This window comes from Odontesthes bonariensis, chromosome 5 (assembly GCF_027942865.1).
Source record: "Odontesthes bonariensis isolate fOdoBon6 chromosome 5, fOdoBon6.hap1, whole genome shotgun sequence".
Lineage (NCBI taxonomy): Eukaryota > Metazoa > Chordata > Actinopteri > Atheriniformes > Atherinopsidae > Odontesthes > Odontesthes bonariensis.
The window spans coordinates 21,701,193-21,721,886 of record NC_134510.1 but is presented as its reverse complement, the minus strand read 5'-3'; the positions used below and the strand labels follow the sequence as shown (position 1 = coordinate 21,721,886).

Below are 20,694 nucleotides of genomic sequence, written 5' to 3'. Positions count from 1 at the left end.
GAGGAAAAAAAGGTGAAAAAACAGCCCCTCCTCTATTGCCACTTTTCCCACATGGGTGAGGAACCCTCCTATGCTCCTGTCGCCGACTGGTCTACGCTCAAGACGGTCCTCACAGATGCATTGGAAAGCTATAATGAGCTCCATCCAGCCATGAATCTCGTGCTGTTTGAGGATGCTATGCAACATGTGTAAGTGCTGTTATAATAATCCCACTGAAAATAGAGAACTTAAAAAGAAATAATTTACTGACTACAGATAGATAAAGGTTATCTGTATCCTTAACAAAGATTGTGTTGTTACCAGCTGCCGCATCAGTCGTATCCTGGAGGCTCCAAGGGGTCATGGCTTACTGGTCGGGGTTGGGGGTAGTGGAAAGCAGAGCCTGACTCGTCTGGCTGCCTACGTATCTTCTGTGGAAGTCTTCCAAATCACTCTTACTAAGGGTTATAGCGTCCAGGATCTCAAGGTAAAAAAATAAAAATAATTCTATTAAAACCATACAGTCGTGAAGAAATCACAGTAAAGCATAATACAAATTCAAATTATATGCTTTTATGAAAATGTGCATGTTCTGCTGTAGTAACTATCCACAGACGTGTCTTTAAAGGATCTTGTTGTAATGTGAATGTCAGGTTTGGGTGTGGAAGGGTGGACACGGATGCGGACTTCAAAAATAAGGAAGATTTATTAATTCAAAAACAGAAAAGTCAAAACAAAGCACGGCTGAGCCGGATTACCAAAACTAAACTGTGACAAAACAAAAAATTGACTATGAAAACCAAAAGACTTAGCTTGACATGACATGGAATAAATACTTAGTTTTTCTGGCCTCGTGGAACATGGATGGAACAAACAACAACAAAGATCCGGCAAAACTGACAGGGGAGGCAGGAAACTAAATAGGGAGTGAGTGATTGGGGAGTGAGTGCAGCTGAGGGAAAAAACACAGGTGAAGTGAGTGAACTAATAAACAGAGTGCAGGGAAACTAAGGCATGACAAAAAAACTAAAGATGGACTGAAAACAAAAGCATAACCTAAACATGAAAACTAAAAACAAGAGTCTCTGGGCGTGACAGTGAATAATTTACTTATCTAAAAATCCCACCCTTGCATGCAGGATATTGCTGTAATTCAGTTTTTGCTCATCCTCTTTGGTGATGCAGAAAATAATTGTCAAATACCATTAAAAGCCACTTGGAAATATTTTAATATCTTATCGATGCAGCAAGTTTGTCAATGTAATCTTTTAATAGCTCTTAAAAAGTCAAGGTATTATCTGTCCAATTGATTATCACTCTGAACAATTTGATTTTTGATATTTTTCTCAGATGGATCTGGCAGAGTTGTTCCTAAAGACTGGAGTAAAGAATCAGCGTGTGGCTTTTCTTCTGACTGATGCGCAGATACCTGATGAGCGCTTTCTGGTCATTATTAATGACTTACTGGCATCAGGTCAGATCTGAAATCCATAACAGCTGAAATCCATAACATCCATCCAGTCTGCTTCACCTGTCTTCCTGACACATACCCCTTGTCACCATAACACAATTTTTTTTTTATGAATGCACTTCATCAATTATCAAATTTCCAGTCGTTCTTTGAAACCGTTTTGAAATTTGAAAAAAGCAAATAATAATTACCAGTGCTTCAGTTCATCATTACGACTTTTTTTTTTTCTACTCCAGGAGAAATTCCTGAGCTCTTTGGTGAGGAGGACATTGAAGGTATTGTATCCAGTGTGAGAGGTGAGGTACGAGGCCTCGGACTGCTGGAGAACAGGGAGAACTGTTGGAGATTCTTCACAGACCGAGTGCGACGACAACTCACGGTCCAGTTTTTTTTATATTCCTTGTGCTGTCTTTTTTTAACCTGTAGCGTTTTAACTGTGTCCCTCAAGATATATTGTTTTATAGTTGCTCTTCCACATAACCTGCTTTTTATCTTGTTTATTTCTAGTTATTGAAATGGTTTATATGTCATGTTTCCAGTTTTTTTTAGGGGAAATGAAAGGTTTTAGTAGACAGTTTTAAGTTGTCTAAAAACCCCAAGGTTTTAGAAAGCTTATTTAAACAAAGCGTAGTACAAGCATCTCATTAGTATCATAGTTGTATAACAAGTCTAACTGATCCAATAATTCAGTTTCAGTTGTATGCACTGCTTTGATTAACTATTAGATTAGAGAACATGTAAACGCCTGTCTGTTAAATGCAATAAACTGAAATAGCAAACCAGATCAGTGTTTTACCAAAGATTGCGGATGAAAGTACCAATGCAGCTGACGTTAGCAACAAGAAATGAATGAGCAACTCTTACACATGCAAGGGCATTTTTTTTAGCCAGGAAATTAAAGCACAGCTGCTGTATAATATTATTAAATATGTTTGACAAGCCGGATTAACCAAGCCAAACAAATTGGGGGTTAAAGGAAGGAAACGTTTTTCTCAGTAAACATGTGTGGCATCCAGCTAGTCTTTGCGCCAGGGCCTCTGGTCGCGTCACCGTCTGCTCCGGCCCACTGGGAATGTGGCTGCTGTCCACATGCCACAGTGATGAAAGTGGTGGTACAGACTGCTGCCAGTTATGAGTTTCCCTTTTGTAAAACGCATCATTTGACATGTATAATCTATATTGATTTTCCTGTGTGCCTCTTGCTGTATATCTTGTAATGCCGAGGCTGAGTGAAGCACTTTTTAGACTTTTTGATATAACTGTGCTCTGGTGACTCTTTGTTTTCCCTTTAGGTAGTGCTGTGTTTGTCTCCTGTGGGCAGTGACCTGCGCGTTAGGGCCCGTCAGTTCCCGGCCCTCATCAGTTGCACAACTATCGACTGGTTTCATCCTTGGACAACTGAAGCTCTGCAGTCGGTCAGCTACACGTTCATCCAGGAGATTGAAAGCATTGAGGTCAGGCTTTTCAACCCATGTCCCATTACTCTCACCCTAACAGTCAAGTTCTGAGTAAAATTATCATTTTCTGTCTCCCTGCTATTCACTGTCTATGTCTAAACCATGTAATTCCACTGAAAATAACAATATTAGCACATACACGCATGTGTGCTAAAGGTTTGCAAATGTTTGTCATGTATCCTGATACTCCAAGCTGGTTTAGACTTTAATGAACACCTTCTAATTATTTCAGTGCAGCTGGATTAACTTTTCCAAAGATCCCTCATCATTAGTTCTCTGCTGAGGTAGTGACAAATTGCTGAACACATGCCTGGAGACTCACTGTGAGCACAGGCATATCATTGTTTTCCATCATAGCAGTTGAACGATCACAACCCAGAGTCATTTATGTTAATGAGAGAAGACTGATTAAGCACATAACGACCCTCTAAGGTGGCACAGCTGTCACAACCAGGAAGTGTCATCACATATATGAACATGTGCCAGACTATTACTTCCCACTGATTGTGTCCGTACATCTGGCCATGTGTGGATGCTCATGTGCAGAAATTTGTTTAGTAGTCATAGTAGCTGTGGTATTGTTAAGTTAGTAGTTTTAATAAATAATGGTGGTAGCTGCAGTTTAAGCACTAAAAATGCATGAAAGTTTGAGATCAGTAATGCTTGTAGCTACAGGTTTAGTAGATTATTATTTATGCAGGGGTGGGGGGGAAACACAATAAGATACAATACGTTTTGTGGGCGTTTCTAGCCTGGTGTTCCGTAGAATTTGTGTGCTTTTAAAAATCTGAAAAGAAAAAAAACTATGTAAAACCTCATATATAAAGTCACTAATGATTGTTTATCTTCTTTAGGAGGCAGGAAAGCAAGAAATTAAATGATCATTTATTTAAAGTTAGAAATGCACAACCTGCTAATAGTTCTCATACAAGGCCAATCAATGAACTTCTGTCGCATCTCAACTCAACCCAGCATGCTTTGTCAAAATGCATTATGTCAGATCTTAATTAATAATGATTTTTTTTTTTTTTCCCCTACTGGCTCTATGATCATTAACAATGGCTTTTTGTGAGTTATGGTCAGGTTTGATGCTCATATTCTCTGCTCATTTGTTTTAGCTTTAATTGATCGCTAACTATGTGATTAATGAAGACTGTGTGCCACGTGATGAATACTTTGTTGTACCACAGCTGTTGTAGACAGTGTTTAGAAAGTTGTAGGACACCAGATATAACCTAAACAGTGTGCATGTTTTACAAGCTCCATGTCAGTGCTATAAATACATTATTTTCACAGAGGTTTCAAAATATAATCATTTCAGCTAGCTGCACCTAAATTTCAGATTGAGAAAGTCAGGGCCAGCCTAGTAAGATGGCAGAACTTGTAGATGAATTCAAAGTTTATGAAGATAATATTTCAGTTCCCATCAGGTTGGGGATGTTAAACTCCACTCAATCCAGCTCACCCTGCTCTCCCCTCTTCTCACTTGTCTGCTTATTTTTATAGCCTGCCGTCCAGGAATCCATCAGTCTTTTCATGGCCTACGTTCACACCAGTGTCAACCAGGCAAGTGAAAAATACCAGTGCAATGAGAAGAGGTACAATTACACCACCCCCAAGAGCTTTCTCCAGCAAATCACCCTATATAGAAACCTTCTGGAGAAGAGCCGGGCTCAGCTTCAGCACAAGATGAACCGACTCGACAACGGCCTTCAGAAACTCCAGACCACTGCTGCTCAGGTAAACATCTTTATTCTGTTCTTTAGGGTGCTCGTTTAGGATTTAAAAAAAAAAAAATAAAAAAAAAAAATGTTTTTATTTATTTGCGTCTTTAAATTGCATATTGAATTATATGAACTCTTTGTGTTTCTTTGTTAGGTGGAAGATCTAAAAGCCAAGCTGGCATTGCAAGAAGCTCAGTTGACCTTTAAAAACCAAAATATTGAAACGTTGATAACAAAGATTGGACAGCAGACTGAGAGGATCAGCAAGAAGAGAGAGGCTGCAGATGTGGAAGCACAGAAGGTTTGATAACCCTCCATCACCTGGTCTTCATTCCCCTTCTTGGCATTGCATTTTACATATCTCACCATTCACCACCTACACCTGTTGTGATTTAGTATGTTGTGCTTGCTTTTCTACAGGTTTCTGTCATGCAGGCAGAAATTGCTGTCAAACAGAAAGAGTGTGAAAATGACCTAGCCAAGGCAGAGCCATCACTGACAGCTGCGGTTGCAGCACTGGACACCCTTAACAAGGTGCATCATTCAATCAAACTAGATAAAGATTCCATCAAATCTACAGTGTTTTTGATCATACGATTATATTAATACATATAACTCTATTTTAGGTGAATCTTACTGAGCTGAAGGCCTTTCCAAACCCTCCAGCCGCAGTAATCAACGTTGCAGCAGCTGTGATGGTCCTGCTAGCACCGCGCGGTCGCGTGCCTAAGGATCGGAGCTGGAAGGCGGCACGGGCCTTCATGGGCAAGGTTAAGCTGTCATGATGTATATCGCATGTGCCTGATTAATGTCAATCTCATGTGTGAGAGGGCCTTGATCCTGGACCTGCCCAACGGCTCTCCGATGCTCACATTACAGCAGGATAGCTCTATGAATATGCTCACCCACTGGTGAATTAAGTGTGTTGACCTGTTTCCTTTTCTCCTTCTGATGTGAATCCAAGTTTGGCCATAAAATGATGCATTTTGATTTTAGCATCAATTTTCTTTATGATTCATGACATGTTTGTATGTGCGTCTTAGATTTGGGTTTCGTTAATCCCAATTTTCGAATGCTCATATCTCCAAATGCTTCTGCAGGTTTTAAAGTATTGCCTGGTTTGTTTTTATGTTTGTCAGGTGGATGTTTTCCTGCAGGCCCTGGTGTCATACGACAAAGAGCACATCCAAGAGTCTTGTCTGACTGTGGTGAAACAAGAATATCTGAGAAACCCAGACTTCCACCCTGATTTAGTTTGGACCAAATCTACAGCTGCAGCTGGTCTTTGTGCCTGGACTATTAATATTGTCAGATACTACGAGGTCAGATGTCACCTTCAAATAAGCTATAATTATTATAAATACGTTTTCTTTAAAGAGCATCTCTTTGTCGTTATAGAGCTTTCTTCATAAAGTATGCTTTATTTTTGCAGATTTATTGTGAGGTTATTCCAAAGAGGCGTGCATTATCGCAAGCTAATGCAGAATTAGAAACAGCCACATCCAAATTGTTGGCAGTTCAAAACAAATTGGCAGTGAGTGCAATGTTTTTATACTTAAGTTAATCAGCCTAAAAGCTAGATTTTGTTAATGGTGTCTGATTTGCATGCCTTCTTTTGTTTCTGTAGGATCTCGATGCCAGCCTCCAGAGCCTCACAGCTCAGTTTGAAAGGGCTACAGCTGAGAAAATCAGTTGTCAGGAGGAGGTGACTCGAACCACCCAGACCATAGAGCTGGCCAACCGACTAGTCAAAGGCTTAGTGGTAAACATTGGGATATTGAAGAATATGGCGGTGTCATTGGTGGCTGACCTGGCCTAAAATTGACTGTAAATTTGCTGCGGGCATGCATGGGGAGGTGTTGGTTATCGAATTGCATCAGTAATCTGGACTAAAAGTTGTAATGTCCTGGCAGGATAGTCTGACAGTTGTATGAGTGGATCAGGCAGGGGGAGATTTTACAGCTTGGCCCAGCAGCATACTGAGGACATGTGAGATAGGTAGAGAGGGCTGGACCACAGAAAATGCATGGCTGAACAGAGCAACTGGCTGGATGAGCAGTTTGCAAATTGAGAAAGGAAGAGGGATGGTCAGAGGGCTACTCAAGCAGTGCCCTGTTTCTGTGCAGTGTGTGTGTGTGTGTGCACAGAAATAGTTGCTACTGCTTTTTTTTTTCTTCATCAAATTGGTTGTCAGGAGAGATTTGTAAAAAAATGAATATGACATATATGAACACTGAATGCTTCAAAATCCCATAATTAGTTTAATGTTATATTCAACAGTTTTCATTCATACCCGTTACCTTTTTTGGGGGGGTCTTTATTTTAATTGGTGCTAATGTGAAATGAAAGATGGCCATTTCAGTGACCATTTGGCAAGTTCGACTTTCTTATTCCAGAAAATAAATGTGGGTTGCATGGAACAGCTTGGCTTTTAAGCATATCAAGATAAATGTTTTGTCTTTATATCATTGACCTGGAAGCAATAGTGTACAGACTAATAAATCAGGCCTTCTATATTTAATCATTAACTTACCTCAAAGCCTCAACAGCTGTTGGAAATTAACAATGTCTCACCCCAGACTGAGTGATATTACAAGCGATCCATAATGCATTAGAGTAAAATTATAGTGATTTTTAACTGTCTGAGAATTTATTATGTGACATATTCTAGATCCACAGCCCCTTGTACGAAAATGCCATGTATGATTTATTGTTGCAGGCCATCACAGTCATAGTATTGAAGGTTTAAATAAATGCTAAATTGATGCCGAGTGAATCTCCTGCAAAACTTAGAAAGCTATTGGAAGGGTTTTGCAGTAATATGCTTACATTTATTTAATTTTTTTTAGAACTTTGTATAATAAATGGAATGTGAAAGCGCAGATTCACCTTACTGTGTGCCTGAAGCACTGTTGACTCTTTTGTAATTTTTATATCATGATTTGTTCATTTGGATTAATGTTTGTATTTTTCCAAATCATATCGAAACCTTGTCTTACTGTCTTGCAGTCTGAGAGAGAGCGCTGGTCCCAGGCAATTGTCCAGTATGAAAACCAACAGAAAACCCTGTGTGGTGATGTCCTCCTCACTGCAGCTTTCGTCTCTTATTTGGGTTACTTTACCAGCCAGTATCGTGCAGAGCTTTTTAACAATGCATGGATTCCTTTCCTTGAGTCTCAGAAGGTGAGGTCCAGTTTTGTAACAGAATAAAGACCGTAGTTGTTCATGAAGTAAAAACCTTTATCTACGCAGACATTTACAGTTGATTTTGTGAAGTGTGAAGTACTCTTTTATTAGAAGTTGAACTACCTTGACATCACTCCTCTGTTTTTGTGTTAGGTCTCTGTTCCCCTGACAGACGGCTTGGATCCAGTCCTCATGCTTACAGATGATGCCACCGTGGCTGCCTGGCATAACCAGGGCTTGCCAAATGATAGGATGTCTACTGAAAATGCTGCCATCCTGACCACCAGTGAGCGTTGGCCACTCATCATAGACCCACAGCAGCAGGGCATCAAGTGGATCAGAAACCGACTTGGGTCAGTGCTGAGAGTGGTGCAGCTGGGACAGAAAGGGTGAGAGGGAACAGTCAGATTTAATTTTTCAGGGAGTGATGGTATTACTTAAAAGTGTGCGTGCCCAACCTTGTGTGTTTATCATCTTCCCTTTTTTTTGTGCAGATATCTAGATGTGATAGAACAAGCTCTTGTCTGTGGTGAAACGGTCCTGATAGAGAATCTGCCAGAAAAAATTGACTCAGTCCTGGAGCCTCTACTTGGAAGAAAAACTATTAAGAGAGGAAGGTTAGTATGGAAACATGCTGGGCTTTGAAAGACCAAGGATAAGAAAAAAAAAAAGAATATTTTTTTATATTCCTGCTTATACATCAGTCAATATGCCCACAACTTGTCCCAATGTTTCTGTGGTACGAGACAATAAGTACAGATTTGCCAGATGGCTGGACCTCACTGAGCTTTGAAACACGAGTAAGACATGAGTGAATGCATTATTATTGCTCACTCTTTAGATTCTAAATGAATTTACTGCACGTGTCCAGAATCCCTGAGGCCAGCATATTGATTGGCCCCTCAAGACCGGTGATAGATGTATATTTGTGTGTTTATATTCTTTAGGTGTGATGAATATTGAACAGCGAAGCCTCAGCGTAAAAGCTGAATTGAGGACCATCATGGTTATGTATAAGGATGTGTCTCCCACAAAATGCTGGCTTGTAACACACTTGATTCTGTGATCCTACATCAATATGGATCCATTGAAGCGGTCACTGATTTTATAACACTTTGGTGATGCTTCCATCAAACAACCATTACTAAACTGAAGATAACTCTGTATCTAGATTATCTTAAGCAGTGGTGGGATCATAAACGGGTGTTATTTAAATAAGGCCACTAAAGTTAACTGATGACCATTATCTATCATTAAGTCAGACTTGCCAGTGCCAACTTGTTTAAAACATTTTACCAAACCTGTCACATTTTCACACCTGATTTTAAAATGAAATCCACTTCACAAATACAGTAAAGAGATTCCACCAAAAACAAAAAGCAGCAAAGTAGCAGCTTTGCAAGTATCTCAGTTACCTTTTTGAAAAGAAAAAATAGGGTAAATTCCATAAATTGGACAACCAACAGCATAAATACAAAAAACCCACATATTGATGTTCTGGTTTGATTTCCTCCTCAGAAATGTTTACATCTTTCTTGCTCTGATGTCATGTGTGACCATGAATATTGAGTTTCTTGGTGTATGTTCATTGAGCTCTTTTTGAAGTCCCGTCTGTCCAGACGTAACAATTTATCATGGTAAATCTGATTATAAGTTTATCCCTTGTAGATGACCCACACACTTGTTTCTGTCGATGATTAATACAACCTGCTGGGGTGCCATGATGGATCTGGTAGGGCTCCACAGCTGAAGTTCATTAATAATTGGAATGTTGTAGAGTGTGAAGTAATGAATACTAATTATTCCTTTCATGGCTGACGGAAGACTACAAGCCAATCCATCAGCAAGGACTTTAATTTGGTGGAGTAATGGTTCTATCAATAGTACATTAATTCTGGCTTGTGAAGATATAGAGTTGAACCATACCAAGGCCATGAGGAACCTGTGCCATAAAAATTGGGGCCTTGTTTGACATCCACAGGGTAATTAGTGATAAATGAAAAGCCACCAAGTTCGTCAAGCCAGTGCTAATTTAATTGAAACGCAGCAAAAGATAAGCATTGGCTGGCATTGTGATCCTTTTTATTAATATTATTCATTTATTTATTTGAACTGTACCAAAATTCTGTATTGGGTTTGGGTAATCAGCTGCAAAACCAACTGAGCTGAATTTCAACTAATTTTAAACAGACTAGATGTTGACGTCTGACAAACTTTAGGATGACTGTTACAACTTGACCGGTGAAATCATCTGATGACTTTCCTAAACGTATAATTTGATGTGCTTGTGTAAATATTTTGTGTATGCTACTGCAAATACGTCGTATTGTTGTGTGCAGAGTTCAGTGAAATGATGAAAGTCCGGGGCGATCCTGATGAAATAATTGGTATCAACTGTTAGTCAAATATTTTTGTCATTTATTTTCTGTTTAATGTCAGAAAACAATTAAATATGAATTCTAAAACAGCTCATATAAAAAAAGCTGCATTGGAACCTTTCACATAAAAGCTTTTTTTTTTTTTTTTTTATGTATAAAAAAAAACACAGTTTCAAAGAGTTCTTAGTATTTGAAACTCAACCCAATGACTGTTTAGTGCTCATGTCCTCCAACAAAATATGTTTGCTCTAAATAAGATTATATGTAAATAAATCTTATTTAGAACAAAGTCAGTGTGATCACACATTGAAAATCTGTTTTTAAAGCACACTTCTTTTCTGTAACTGTTTTTCATATTATACTTTACTTTTTTCATTACTGATTTCATTGAGCATAAGAAAGCAGCCATTTAATCGTCATTTGACTTTCGACTCATTTTAAAAAGCCACTCCATCCTGTGAACCAGGAATATTCTTATTGGGGGAAAGGAGTGTGAGTACAACAAAAACTTTCAACTCATTCTTCACACCAAGTTGGCCAATCCGCATTTCCCTCCTGAGCTCCAGGCCCAGACCACCCTCATCAACTTCACAGTGAATCCTGTGGGCCTGGAGGAGCAGCTGCTGGGACAGGTCGTGTCCTATGAGAGACCTGACCTTGAGGCCCTGAAGGTAAACCTGATCATAATTTCAGAAAGCTTAAGATAGAGAGTGGAACATTTTCTCTATATGAGATGAAAATAAATGCATATAAAAAAAAAAATCTGAATTCTTATTTACCAAGATGCAGCTAACCACACAGCAGAACCACTTCAAGATTGAGCTCAAGAGATTTGAAGATGACCTGCTGAGTCGCCTCTCTGCTGCTCACGGTAATTTTCTGGGCGATATTTCTCTGGTGGAGCAACTGGAAAACACCAAGAGCATGGCCGCTCACATCCAACAAAAGGTAAGGTTATTACATCAAAATGATTCTGCTTTTTTTTTTGGTTGGGTGTTTTTTTTTTTTTTAATGTCACACAACAGCAAGTGCCTTATTTTACTGCATTAGTAGTAAATGATTTGTAGTTAAGAATATGTGTAATGAGAGGGTTTTGGAGCATGACTGAGAGCCTAATAGCTCATTTTGTGCAATTGGAACACACAGGTGGTGGAGGCCAGAGAGAACGAGACAAAGATCAACGAGGCTCGAGAACTATACCGCCCAGCAGCTGAGAGAGCGTCACTCCTCTTCTTCATCATCAATGACCTCAGCAAGATAAACCCCATGTACCAGTTTTCTCTCAAGGTGAAACCTTCACCTGAAGTGCTCTAAGAGGGAAACATCATTTTGCACATTATTACATTCCATTGTCTTTTGGATTATTTTTTAAAAACATTTTTTTGCAGCTTGTTTTGTCACTTAGTCCAGCAAACTTTGAGTCCCATACCTTATCTGGATGTCCTCTTTTTGTCCTACTCCAGAGTTTTAACTCAGTATTTAACAAAGCAATGGAGCGCGCCGAATGGGACGAGGATGTGAGGACCAGAGTACACACCCTGACTGAGGCCATCACCTATTCTGTATTCTTGTACACCAGCCAGGGCCTGTTTGAGAGAGACAAGTTAACCTTCTTGTCACACACTGCCTTCCAGGTGAGGGACTGAGGTCCGCCTCAGAGGTGGGGCCTGCTGTCATTCTCATCAATCAAAGTACTTTTCTGCCCCCACATTAACTTCAATTAAAAGCAGTCAGCAATACCATACGCTGCTATTGATTTGCTCTCACACTTTGCTCCATGGCTGCTGTTCAGACAGTTGGTTCTGACAGGGGGGTTGGTTCTTATGGCATAATGCAATTATCTGTCATTGCGCCAACTGTTTTCTTTGTAGGAATTGGGCTACTTTGAAGGCTGTCCTTTATGTGGCTATTGCACATTCACTGCCACTTTTTCAGCCCATAGAAGTTCACCCAGTTCTAGAGTTTTCTTGCAGTTTCCAGTTGATGATTGAAAAGAAATCAATCCCACATGGATCATAACAAACTGCTCTCGGTCCTTCCCCTCAGATTCTGCTCAAGCAGGGCCTCATTGATGCCCAGGAATTCCACTTCCTGCTGCACTTCCCAGTGGAAGCTAGTAAAGTTAGCGCAGTGATCTTCCTCTCTCCACATGCTTGGGGAGCCATTAAGGTACAGTACCAACCATTAAAGTATGGGGTGTAATGCCTGACAAGGTGATGTTTTTTACTTTATGCTCTTTTCTACTGCAAACTGATGTAACAAAGACTCTTTCTTTGATCTAGAGCATATCTACAATGGAGGACTTCAGTGGCCTAGATAGAGACATGGAGAGCTCACCAAAACGCTGGAGGAAGATCGTTGAGTCAAGTTGTCCTGAAAATGAAAGGCTTCCTCAGGACTGGAAGAATAAAAGTTCCCTTCAGAAGCTCATAATCCTGAGAGCACTCCGCCCTGATAGGATGACTTATGCACTTAGGTCAGTAATTAACCAAAGTACACTCGTATTTGTAACGACAGTGTAGTGCTAACCTTTTGATAATGTCTCCCTTTAGGACGTTTGTGGAGGAAAACATGGGAACCAAATATGTGGAGACTGCCCGGTTGGAATTTGAAAAGCTGTATGAGGACAGTGGTCCCGCAACTCCTGTGTTCTTTATCCTTTCACCTGGAGTGGATCCACTCAGAGATGTAGAGAAACTGGGTACTACATGTATTTGCTACTTTCCATGCATATTCAAAGTTATTTGATCATGATATAATTCCCAAATTCTTTGTGTGCAGGATTAAAGTTGGGATTTTCCATTGACCAGGGCACTTTACATAATGTGTCCCTGGGACAGGGCCAGGAGGAAGTAGCTGAAAGGGCTCTCACAAATGCCTCTAAACAGGGACACTGGGTCATTTTCCAGGTAAGAAACTTTGTTACTTACTGAGTAGGTAACTGCAGTGAATTCAGGCTGCTCTTGGAGCCTCCCTGTACTGCTCCTAATGATATTATCTCATCCCCAGAGCGAAGGAAATAAACTCAATTTGGTTCAATAAAAGCCATAATAGGCTAGATCAGCTCCATAAACGGCTCCTTTAGGGAGAAGCCTGCAGCTCAATGAATCAGTGAGAGTTTTCTTTGAAATTCAGAGCCCAGAGAAACATTTCTTTAGATGAATCTTTATCTGCACATCATTTTAAATTTGAGTTTGAAAAAGCGACAGTGTAATGATAAACGCATTCAGTCAACAATAAAATGGGAAATAAAACCAACATATGTTTTACTATTTAAAGTTGATGAGGTCACCAAGCAATAAAGCATTATATTTGTTACTTAGATCACATTATTTCTGCAAATAGGCCATATGAGGTAAACCAGCAATGAATTGTTATTTTTTTTGTTTCAAAATTCTTTACACATTTTCAGTGTGTAAAATGTGGTTTTGTAATGTCTTGTTGCAAAATACACAGATATCCCTGGAAAAGATAGATGTCATCTTAAAGGCAGGATAATGCTGCTCTAAGATCTCAATGAAATTTTCTACATTAATGCTGCTATCACAGAAGTGTAAATGAGCTTTGCCAAGTACAATGATACAACCCCATACGATCACAGTGCCTTGCTTTTAGACTTGTTGCTGGTAACGTTCTGGATGGTCCTTTCCTTCTTTGGTCCAGAGCACAAAGCATCCAATTCTTCCACATCAGATCTAGAATACTGATTGGTCTGACTAGAACACATTTTTCCAGCGTGTGATGATGGCCCCCCTGGACATGGGTTACATTAGGCTTCTATTTTTCAGAGTAAACTTTTTAGTGTTATTTGTGAGAGTAACAATCTATTGTCATGGTTAACAAAGGTTTCCCTAAATAACCCCTTGCCCGTGTGGTTATATCAGCTACTGATAAATGATGATTCTTGATGCAGTGCTGTCAGGGATCAGAGATCATGGGTGTCCAACTTAGGCTTGAGCCCTTTTAAACACTTAAATTCCTCTTGAATTCTTCTATTATTTAATCATATAATACAATGTAGAGGGAGTCATGCAAATACATTCCAATATTTTATCCATAAACATAGTTTGTAAGTATTTCAATTTTCTCACATATTTGTCAGCAGGCTGGAAATCCTCTTCCCATCAGAGAGTGAAAGCCTGATTGAGATGACTGATTTTTCTGCTTTGGCATTGTCCCTGATATTTAGCTGTAAGCTCTCTGACATGTTTGTTGTTCAGAATGTGCACCTTGTGGCTCGCTGGCTGCCATGTCTGGAGGCTCTTTTGGAGACGGCAGCAGTGAACAGTCATCCCAGCTACAGGGTTTTCATCACAGGGGAACCTGTACAGAGCCCTGAGCAGCACGTAATCCCCAGAGGCATATTGGAGAATGCCATCAAAATCACAAATGAGCCACCCACTGGCATGAATGCTAGTTTGCATGCAGCCCTCAACAACTTCAGTCAGGTGTGTAGAAAACTTCAAAGGATTTTCATATCATATCCAAAATGTATGATATGCTCCGACTTGTACTGATTTAAAATCCAAATTTCTCTTGTTTCAGGAGGCTCTGGATATGTGTTCCAGAGAGCAAGAGTTCAACTCCATGTTCTTCTCCCTCTGCTTCTTTCATGCCTGTGTAACAGAGCGCCGTAAATTTGGTCCACAAGGGTGGAACCACAACTACCCCTTCAGCACAGGAGACCTCACCATTTCAGTCAATGTGTTGTACAACTACCTGGAGGCCAACACTAAAGTATTTTTATTGCACTACTATCTTTAAAACTACATCAACATTTAGAAAGTTATGTTTTTAAATTGATTGATTTAATAAAATAAAGTTTACTTTGTTTTTACCACTGCTTTCTAAACCGATCAAATTTAGAATGATAATGGTATTAGCAGTGTCATTATTGTCAGACAGGGATGTTGAATTACCATGCAGTGTCTCCAATTATTTCTTGGAGTCTTTTGTTCCTGTGTTATTTGTGAAAAATGTTCATTCCTATTTTTTTTTTTTTTTTTTTTTCAAATTTCTTATAACTATGAACACACAACCTATAATTTAGCTTTATTTCACAAAGACAAAAAATCCATTCTTTTGGCGCTGCTCTCCTCACAACTCCTAATGCATTTCTCTTAGAACTCCTATTACTCTGGTCATAACCAATTACATCTCCAAGGTATTCTGCCCTCCAAAAACGAATGTCCTTCATTATGTTAACCAAACAGTAACCTGTATGTGCGTATACAGAGGATTCATTAGGGGGGCAATGAAGCGTTATCCTAAATGTAATTACATGCAGCCAATGTGACAGTTCACAACGCTACATAAGTGATCACTGCAATTAGAGCTGATGAAGGAAGCAATTTGCAAAACAATACAGGTACAAATGATTGTGAACCTACAGCTTTTGTAATTTGTTATGAATCACAGGTTCTTTTCTTCCTCCTTCACCCTCACGGATCATAATCTCCTGCTGAGGGAAAGACTCCTCTGACACACATTAGATCAGTTTGTGTAAAGAGACATAATTTTCATAGAATTTCACCTTACTTATCACTTGTAGTGGGATGTATCTGGAATGTGATCATGTAGTTGCTGTATGAAGTTTCAAAAGACTGTCTTAACTATTCGGAAAATATTTCATGAGACAATTTTGGAAATCTTAGCCCTTCCTGAAAATGACTTTTTAATCTTTGTAGAGTTTCAGGTGTCCCTTCTGTCTTATCTTTTGTGCTGTGATATTCGTCTACAAACTAAGTCTGTGATAGTCCATGCAGGTGCCGTGGGAGGACTTGTGCTATCTTTTTGGAGAGATCATGTATGGAGGACACATTACCGATGACTGGGATAGAAGGCTGTGTAAAACCTATCTGCAAGACTACATGCATACAAAAATGGTAAGTCAGTGTTGACGTTGCCTTGTGAGGATAATCTGTTCACTTTAAAGTGTTTGATGTCATTGATTTTACTGTTTGGTTGTTTGTTTGTTTGTTTGTTTTTCACCACAAGTTTTAAGATTCTCAAAAACTCTACTCGTTTATCTAAATAGTTCGATCTTATGGATTTCCACAATGCCAAATTGTAAAGAATATCTGCACAACTTCATTGAATTTCTTTGTGTTGTTTTTAAGGTAAAGGGTGCCCTCTTGGGATGTAAAACCAAACTGCAGTTTTTGCACTTAAAGTTGTCACGGGCTCCTTGTCCTCTAGTTTGTAATGTGGTTTCACCGTACAATGTACGGATGTTTAGCTGCAAGGTGCCGCCTGACACACTGCCTCAAGTGTTATACGGTGATTTTATTTTCAAGTTTAACTCCAACTGATTAAACTGCTTAGTCCTTTTCCACTTTCTCTAAAAAAAACTATTTGTTTAGTGTTTAGAGAACAGAAATCGGTGTGCTTTGCTGTCTTGCATGTAGTTTCTGTCCATCATACTTCATTCTAAAAAAACACAGCCTAATCTTTGCTTGAAGGTTCAGGTGGATCTTAATTGATTTCTTTTGATTTCTTCTTTGTCTTCTAAATCATCAATTTATAGCTTGAAGCGGAGCTGTTTCTGTGCCCAGGGTTTCTGGCTCCTCCATTCTTGGACCTCACCGGTTACCACGGTTACATTAATGAACATCTCCCTGCTGAGAACCCGACTTTGTACGGTCTCCATCCGAATGCTGAGCTCGATTGTCTCACTGTAACTTCAGGCAACCTCTTCAAGACTCTGCTGGATCTGCAGCCACACGACTCTGCCAGAGGAGACGGGTCAGCTCAGAGCATAGAGGAGAAGGTGTGCAGGCAGAGACGTATGTCCTTTGGAAAAGGAAATGAGAGAAATTTATAACCCAAACCTAACCAAGTTACTATTTTTCTCAGGTTATGTCTATAGTGGATGATATTCTTGAGAAACTTCCTGAGGAGTATAATGTAGCAGAGATGATGGCAAAGATAACCGAACGAAGCCCACACACATTAGTGTGCTTTCAGGAGTGCGAGCGCATGAATCTTCTGCTCGCAGACATAAGGAAGTCCCTCAGTGAGCTCGATCTTGGCTTAAAGGTACAGTTTACTGTGACTGTGTACTTCCAGCTATAATGTGTACAGTAATAATGGTAGCATTGTATAGTAGCAAAGGGTTTTTTCTCTGTCCACAGGGAGAACTCACCATCTCCTCCAGTATGGAGACTCTGCAGTCTGCACTGTTCAATGATTTTGTCCCAGATTCCTGGGCCAGGCTGGCTTTTCCCTCCACCAAAACACTGGCACTCTGGTAAGTTTTCAGTCTGTCATCTGTATTTTATTACTCAAACTTTATTATATATTCTAGTTATAATGTATTACCTTTACATTCCCACTTTGTTGATAACAGTGTGTTTATTTTATAGGTTGGGGGATCTAATATGTAGTTGTCATGAGCTGGACAGTTGGACTCAAGACTTTGTTCTACCTGCAGTTGTCTGGCTCTCAGGACTTTTCAACCCACAGTCTTTCCTCACTGGTGAGATTCCAATGGATGCAGAAGACGACGCTTTTGACAACACGAGCACCAGTAGAACCGAAATATTAACATGCAGTCGTGTTTTACAGCTGTGCTGCAGAGTATCGCTCGCAAGAATCAGTGGCCGCTGGACAACGTGACTCTGACTGTGGATGTAACAAAGAAGATGAAAGATGACTTTGGACATCCTCCAAGGGAGGGAGCCTACATCCATGGACTCTTCATGGAAGGTCAGATTTGTTTCACCAAGAAAAAATCCAGTCAGTTTTTGACGGCATTGTACAACATTTAAATGTTGCGTAACGTGTCCTTTGTCATTTTAGGAGCACGTTGGGACACTCAGGCTGGCGTCATCTCGGAGGCGGTCTTGAGGGATCTGACCCCAGCCATGCCGGTGCTGTATGTTAGAGCCGTGCCTGCAGAGGAGCAGGAGCTCAAGAACACTTTCGAGTGCCCAGTGTATCGCACTAAACAGCGTGGGCCCACATATGTCTGGGCCTTCCACCTGAAAACCAAACAGCCTCCAGCCAAGTGGGTTGTGGCTGGAGTTGCATTACTCTTGTCTGTGTGAGACAGAAGTGAAGTTAGAATAAGGTATTTTCTTTCTAATATCTACTCACAATGTTATGCAAACAGTATTTAAACTATTATATAAACAGTATTGATCATGTTACAATACAGTTTAATACTAAACTGTCTTACATCTTAGTTATAATTACTAACCACAGTAATACAATTTTAGCATTTTTGTTTTCGAATGATTTTTTTTTTAGCAGTGGGAATGGAGTCAATGAATACATTTTGAATTTAAAAAGTGAAGAAAATAAGGAAGTAGATTTACTTATCAGACAGTGTTGAACCTGTTGTCTGACACTGTTGCATGTCTCCCTTGAGTCTGTCCATGATTTGTTGGAAGCTTATGTCTCCATTTTAGAGCATGTAATTCTGGATGGGGAGCATATTTTATTGGAAGGTCAAGATTAAAAAAGCTCTCTGGCTGCCCTCTGCTAACTGAATGATACACAATGCTGTCTGGAGGGTTCCCGGGCCAAATTCCCAGGAGATGATGTGCATGGTTGCTATTGACTTTTAAATGAGGTGCATTTGACATTGACCTTTTGTACGGCAGAGGCAGAATACTAACAGACTAGTGTAATTCATTCAGCCGAGCCTGTTGGAAAAACCTATTCAAAGACACTGATAGCTTTGTATTAGAAAGCAACACATTAGATTACCCATCCTTTATCTTTCTCATCTCTCTGTTAGCATCTGATTAACTTAATCAGAACAAAATTAAACCTTTAACTTTGAATGAGTGCAAGGAAAGAGTCACCTTATCAAGAATGTTGTCTTTTTAAAGCAATTTAACGGAGGTTAATGGAAAAGTGAGAAGATGCTCAGATTAAATTTGGACTCTGATTATGAATAAAGGCTGAAGGAGTTGTGTCTGTAGATGTATTAGCAGCAGCTCCAAAGTCAAAGTTAACTTCATGTTGCACATCGCTACAATAAATACATTTGTGTCCACACAAAGGAAACAGTGAGAAAGGAGATAAAAAAGGATTTCAGTAAAATCAGGCTACACTTACTGTTCAAGACGATTGTTTTTTTCTTTAAAAGAATGTGATCTTTCTGATTTTTATTATCTTCAGTGGGAAACGAGGCATGTGCCATGCTAGAATAAACAAATGTCTTTGTGGAATACAAATTACAGCCACTGAATCACACTGGTATTTTTTGGGGAGGTGGGGGAGGTCAAATCAACACCCTTCTCAAATAAGATTTTCTCCAACGCTAATAACTGTTGTGTTGATCTTAATTCCTCCCTGCAGCCAAAGTGGCTGCAGACAGACACATGGAAGACAGAAGATTGATTCTGCGTATTGTATTGCAGGGGGGAAATGAAGAACCTGTCTTCCTGCAGATTCTCTTCATCTGCCTTCTCTTCCTCTCATTAGCACGCCGCAGCAGCTAGCCAGTCATTTGGTGACAGGGAAATGATACAGTGCTGGCAGTGTTTGGGAGGAAATGGCAGGGTGCGAGACCCGGAGCAGCAGGGGTCGTGCCACAGATAAGTCACGTTAAAGGCCGAGCAGGACACCTGGTTTAAGGCAAAAAGGGCATCTGGGTCACCCCTCCGCCTCAAAGCACCAAATGTATATATTTTTGGGGGGTTCTTATTGTGAAAAAAACATACAGAAACATTTAAAATTGCACTTAAGTACAAGATATTTTCCTGAAAAAAAAGTGTCAAATTAGGTTAAATATTAACCCACAAGAGCTACAAAAGTTAGCTGTGGGAGCATTACATTTATGTCTTGCTTGTGTTTAATGGAAATGTGTTTGTGGTGTCTTCATTAAGGACCACAGTCTACCACAATTAATGAAGTTAATATCAAATAATGTACAGTTGACAAAATAACTGCAAAAAATGTTCACTGCAGTGAGCTGAAGTTCATCAGGGTCTGAGGTCCTGGGGCTTTGTCATGTTATTTCTAAAGAAAAGTAAATTCACAAGTACAGATGTTTTATTTTCATCTTAACTGTAATAATGAATGCTGGTCTGTACAGCACCTTCTATTCTTCTTGTGAGACCCCATAATTGTAAATAGATAGAAAAAATAGAGGGAAGTGTTGACTATAGAAATGTTTTCAGTTATTATGAACCCACTGCCTTGTGCTTTCCTTTTTCATTCCCTTCTAATCAGTTTGATCCTCCTTTATGTTAAAAAACCAAAGCACATTGAAATAAAAGACAAAACAATACACTAGTTTATCTTCATATTATATCATATTACAAATTACAAAGCAGAAGTCGCTAAAATGAGACTGTTATATATAACAAAGTCCCTTTTTTTTAGTTTGTTTTTGGGGGATGTTTAGTCGTCTTATGTTTCAATAAGACGGCTGTTTAAACTTGCTGTAACCGGTGGGAACTTGAGCATTGCTGGCCTTTGAAAGCAGCGTTTGCTTTTATGAATGAAGTCGCCACTCTTCAGTTTATTAAGACCAGACGGTTCAT

General features: G+C 39.6%; 2 protein-coding genes across 2 annotated transcripts; both read left to right on the top strand.

Annotated features, from left to right (window-relative positions):
- Nucleotide 1: 1 nt before the first annotated feature.
- LOC142380584 (dynein axonemal heavy chain 11-like) lies at nucleotides 2-10,902 on the top strand. The gene is made up of 16 exons (XM_075466495.1): nucleotides 2-188; nucleotides 304-466; nucleotides 1,330-1,453; nucleotides 1,687-1,829; nucleotides 2,743-2,904; nucleotides 4,414-4,647; nucleotides 4,786-4,932; nucleotides 5,052-5,165; nucleotides 5,258-5,401; nucleotides 5,771-5,953; nucleotides 6,064-6,165; nucleotides 6,259-6,393; nucleotides 7,641-7,814; nucleotides 7,971-8,206; nucleotides 8,312-8,434; nucleotides 10,662-10,902. The coding sequence occupies exons 1-16, from the start codon at nucleotides 52-54 to the stop codon at nucleotides 10,900-10,902; spliced, it is 2,562 nt and encodes an 853-aa protein (XP_075322610.1). The 5' UTR covers nucleotides 2-51.
- On the top strand, nucleotides 10,785-19,380 carry LOC142379931 (dynein axonemal heavy chain 11-like). The gene is made up of 17 exons (XM_075465328.1): nucleotides 10,785-10,866; nucleotides 10,979-11,143; nucleotides 11,342-11,482; nucleotides 11,659-11,829; nucleotides 12,242-12,364; nucleotides 12,478-12,671; nucleotides 12,748-12,896; nucleotides 12,977-13,104; nucleotides 14,416-14,643; nucleotides 14,741-14,932; nucleotides 15,952-16,080; nucleotides 16,722-16,964; nucleotides 17,051-17,233; nucleotides 17,329-17,444; nucleotides 17,560-17,672; nucleotides 17,762-17,902; nucleotides 17,996-19,380. Exons 2-17 carry the CDS (start codon nucleotides 10,979-10,981, stop codon nucleotides 18,241-18,243), a joined length of 2,664 nt encoding a protein of 887 aa, XP_075321443.1. The 5' UTR covers nucleotides 10,785-10,866; the 3' UTR covers nucleotides 18,244-19,380.
- Nucleotides 19,381-20,694: the final 1,314 nt, after the last annotated feature.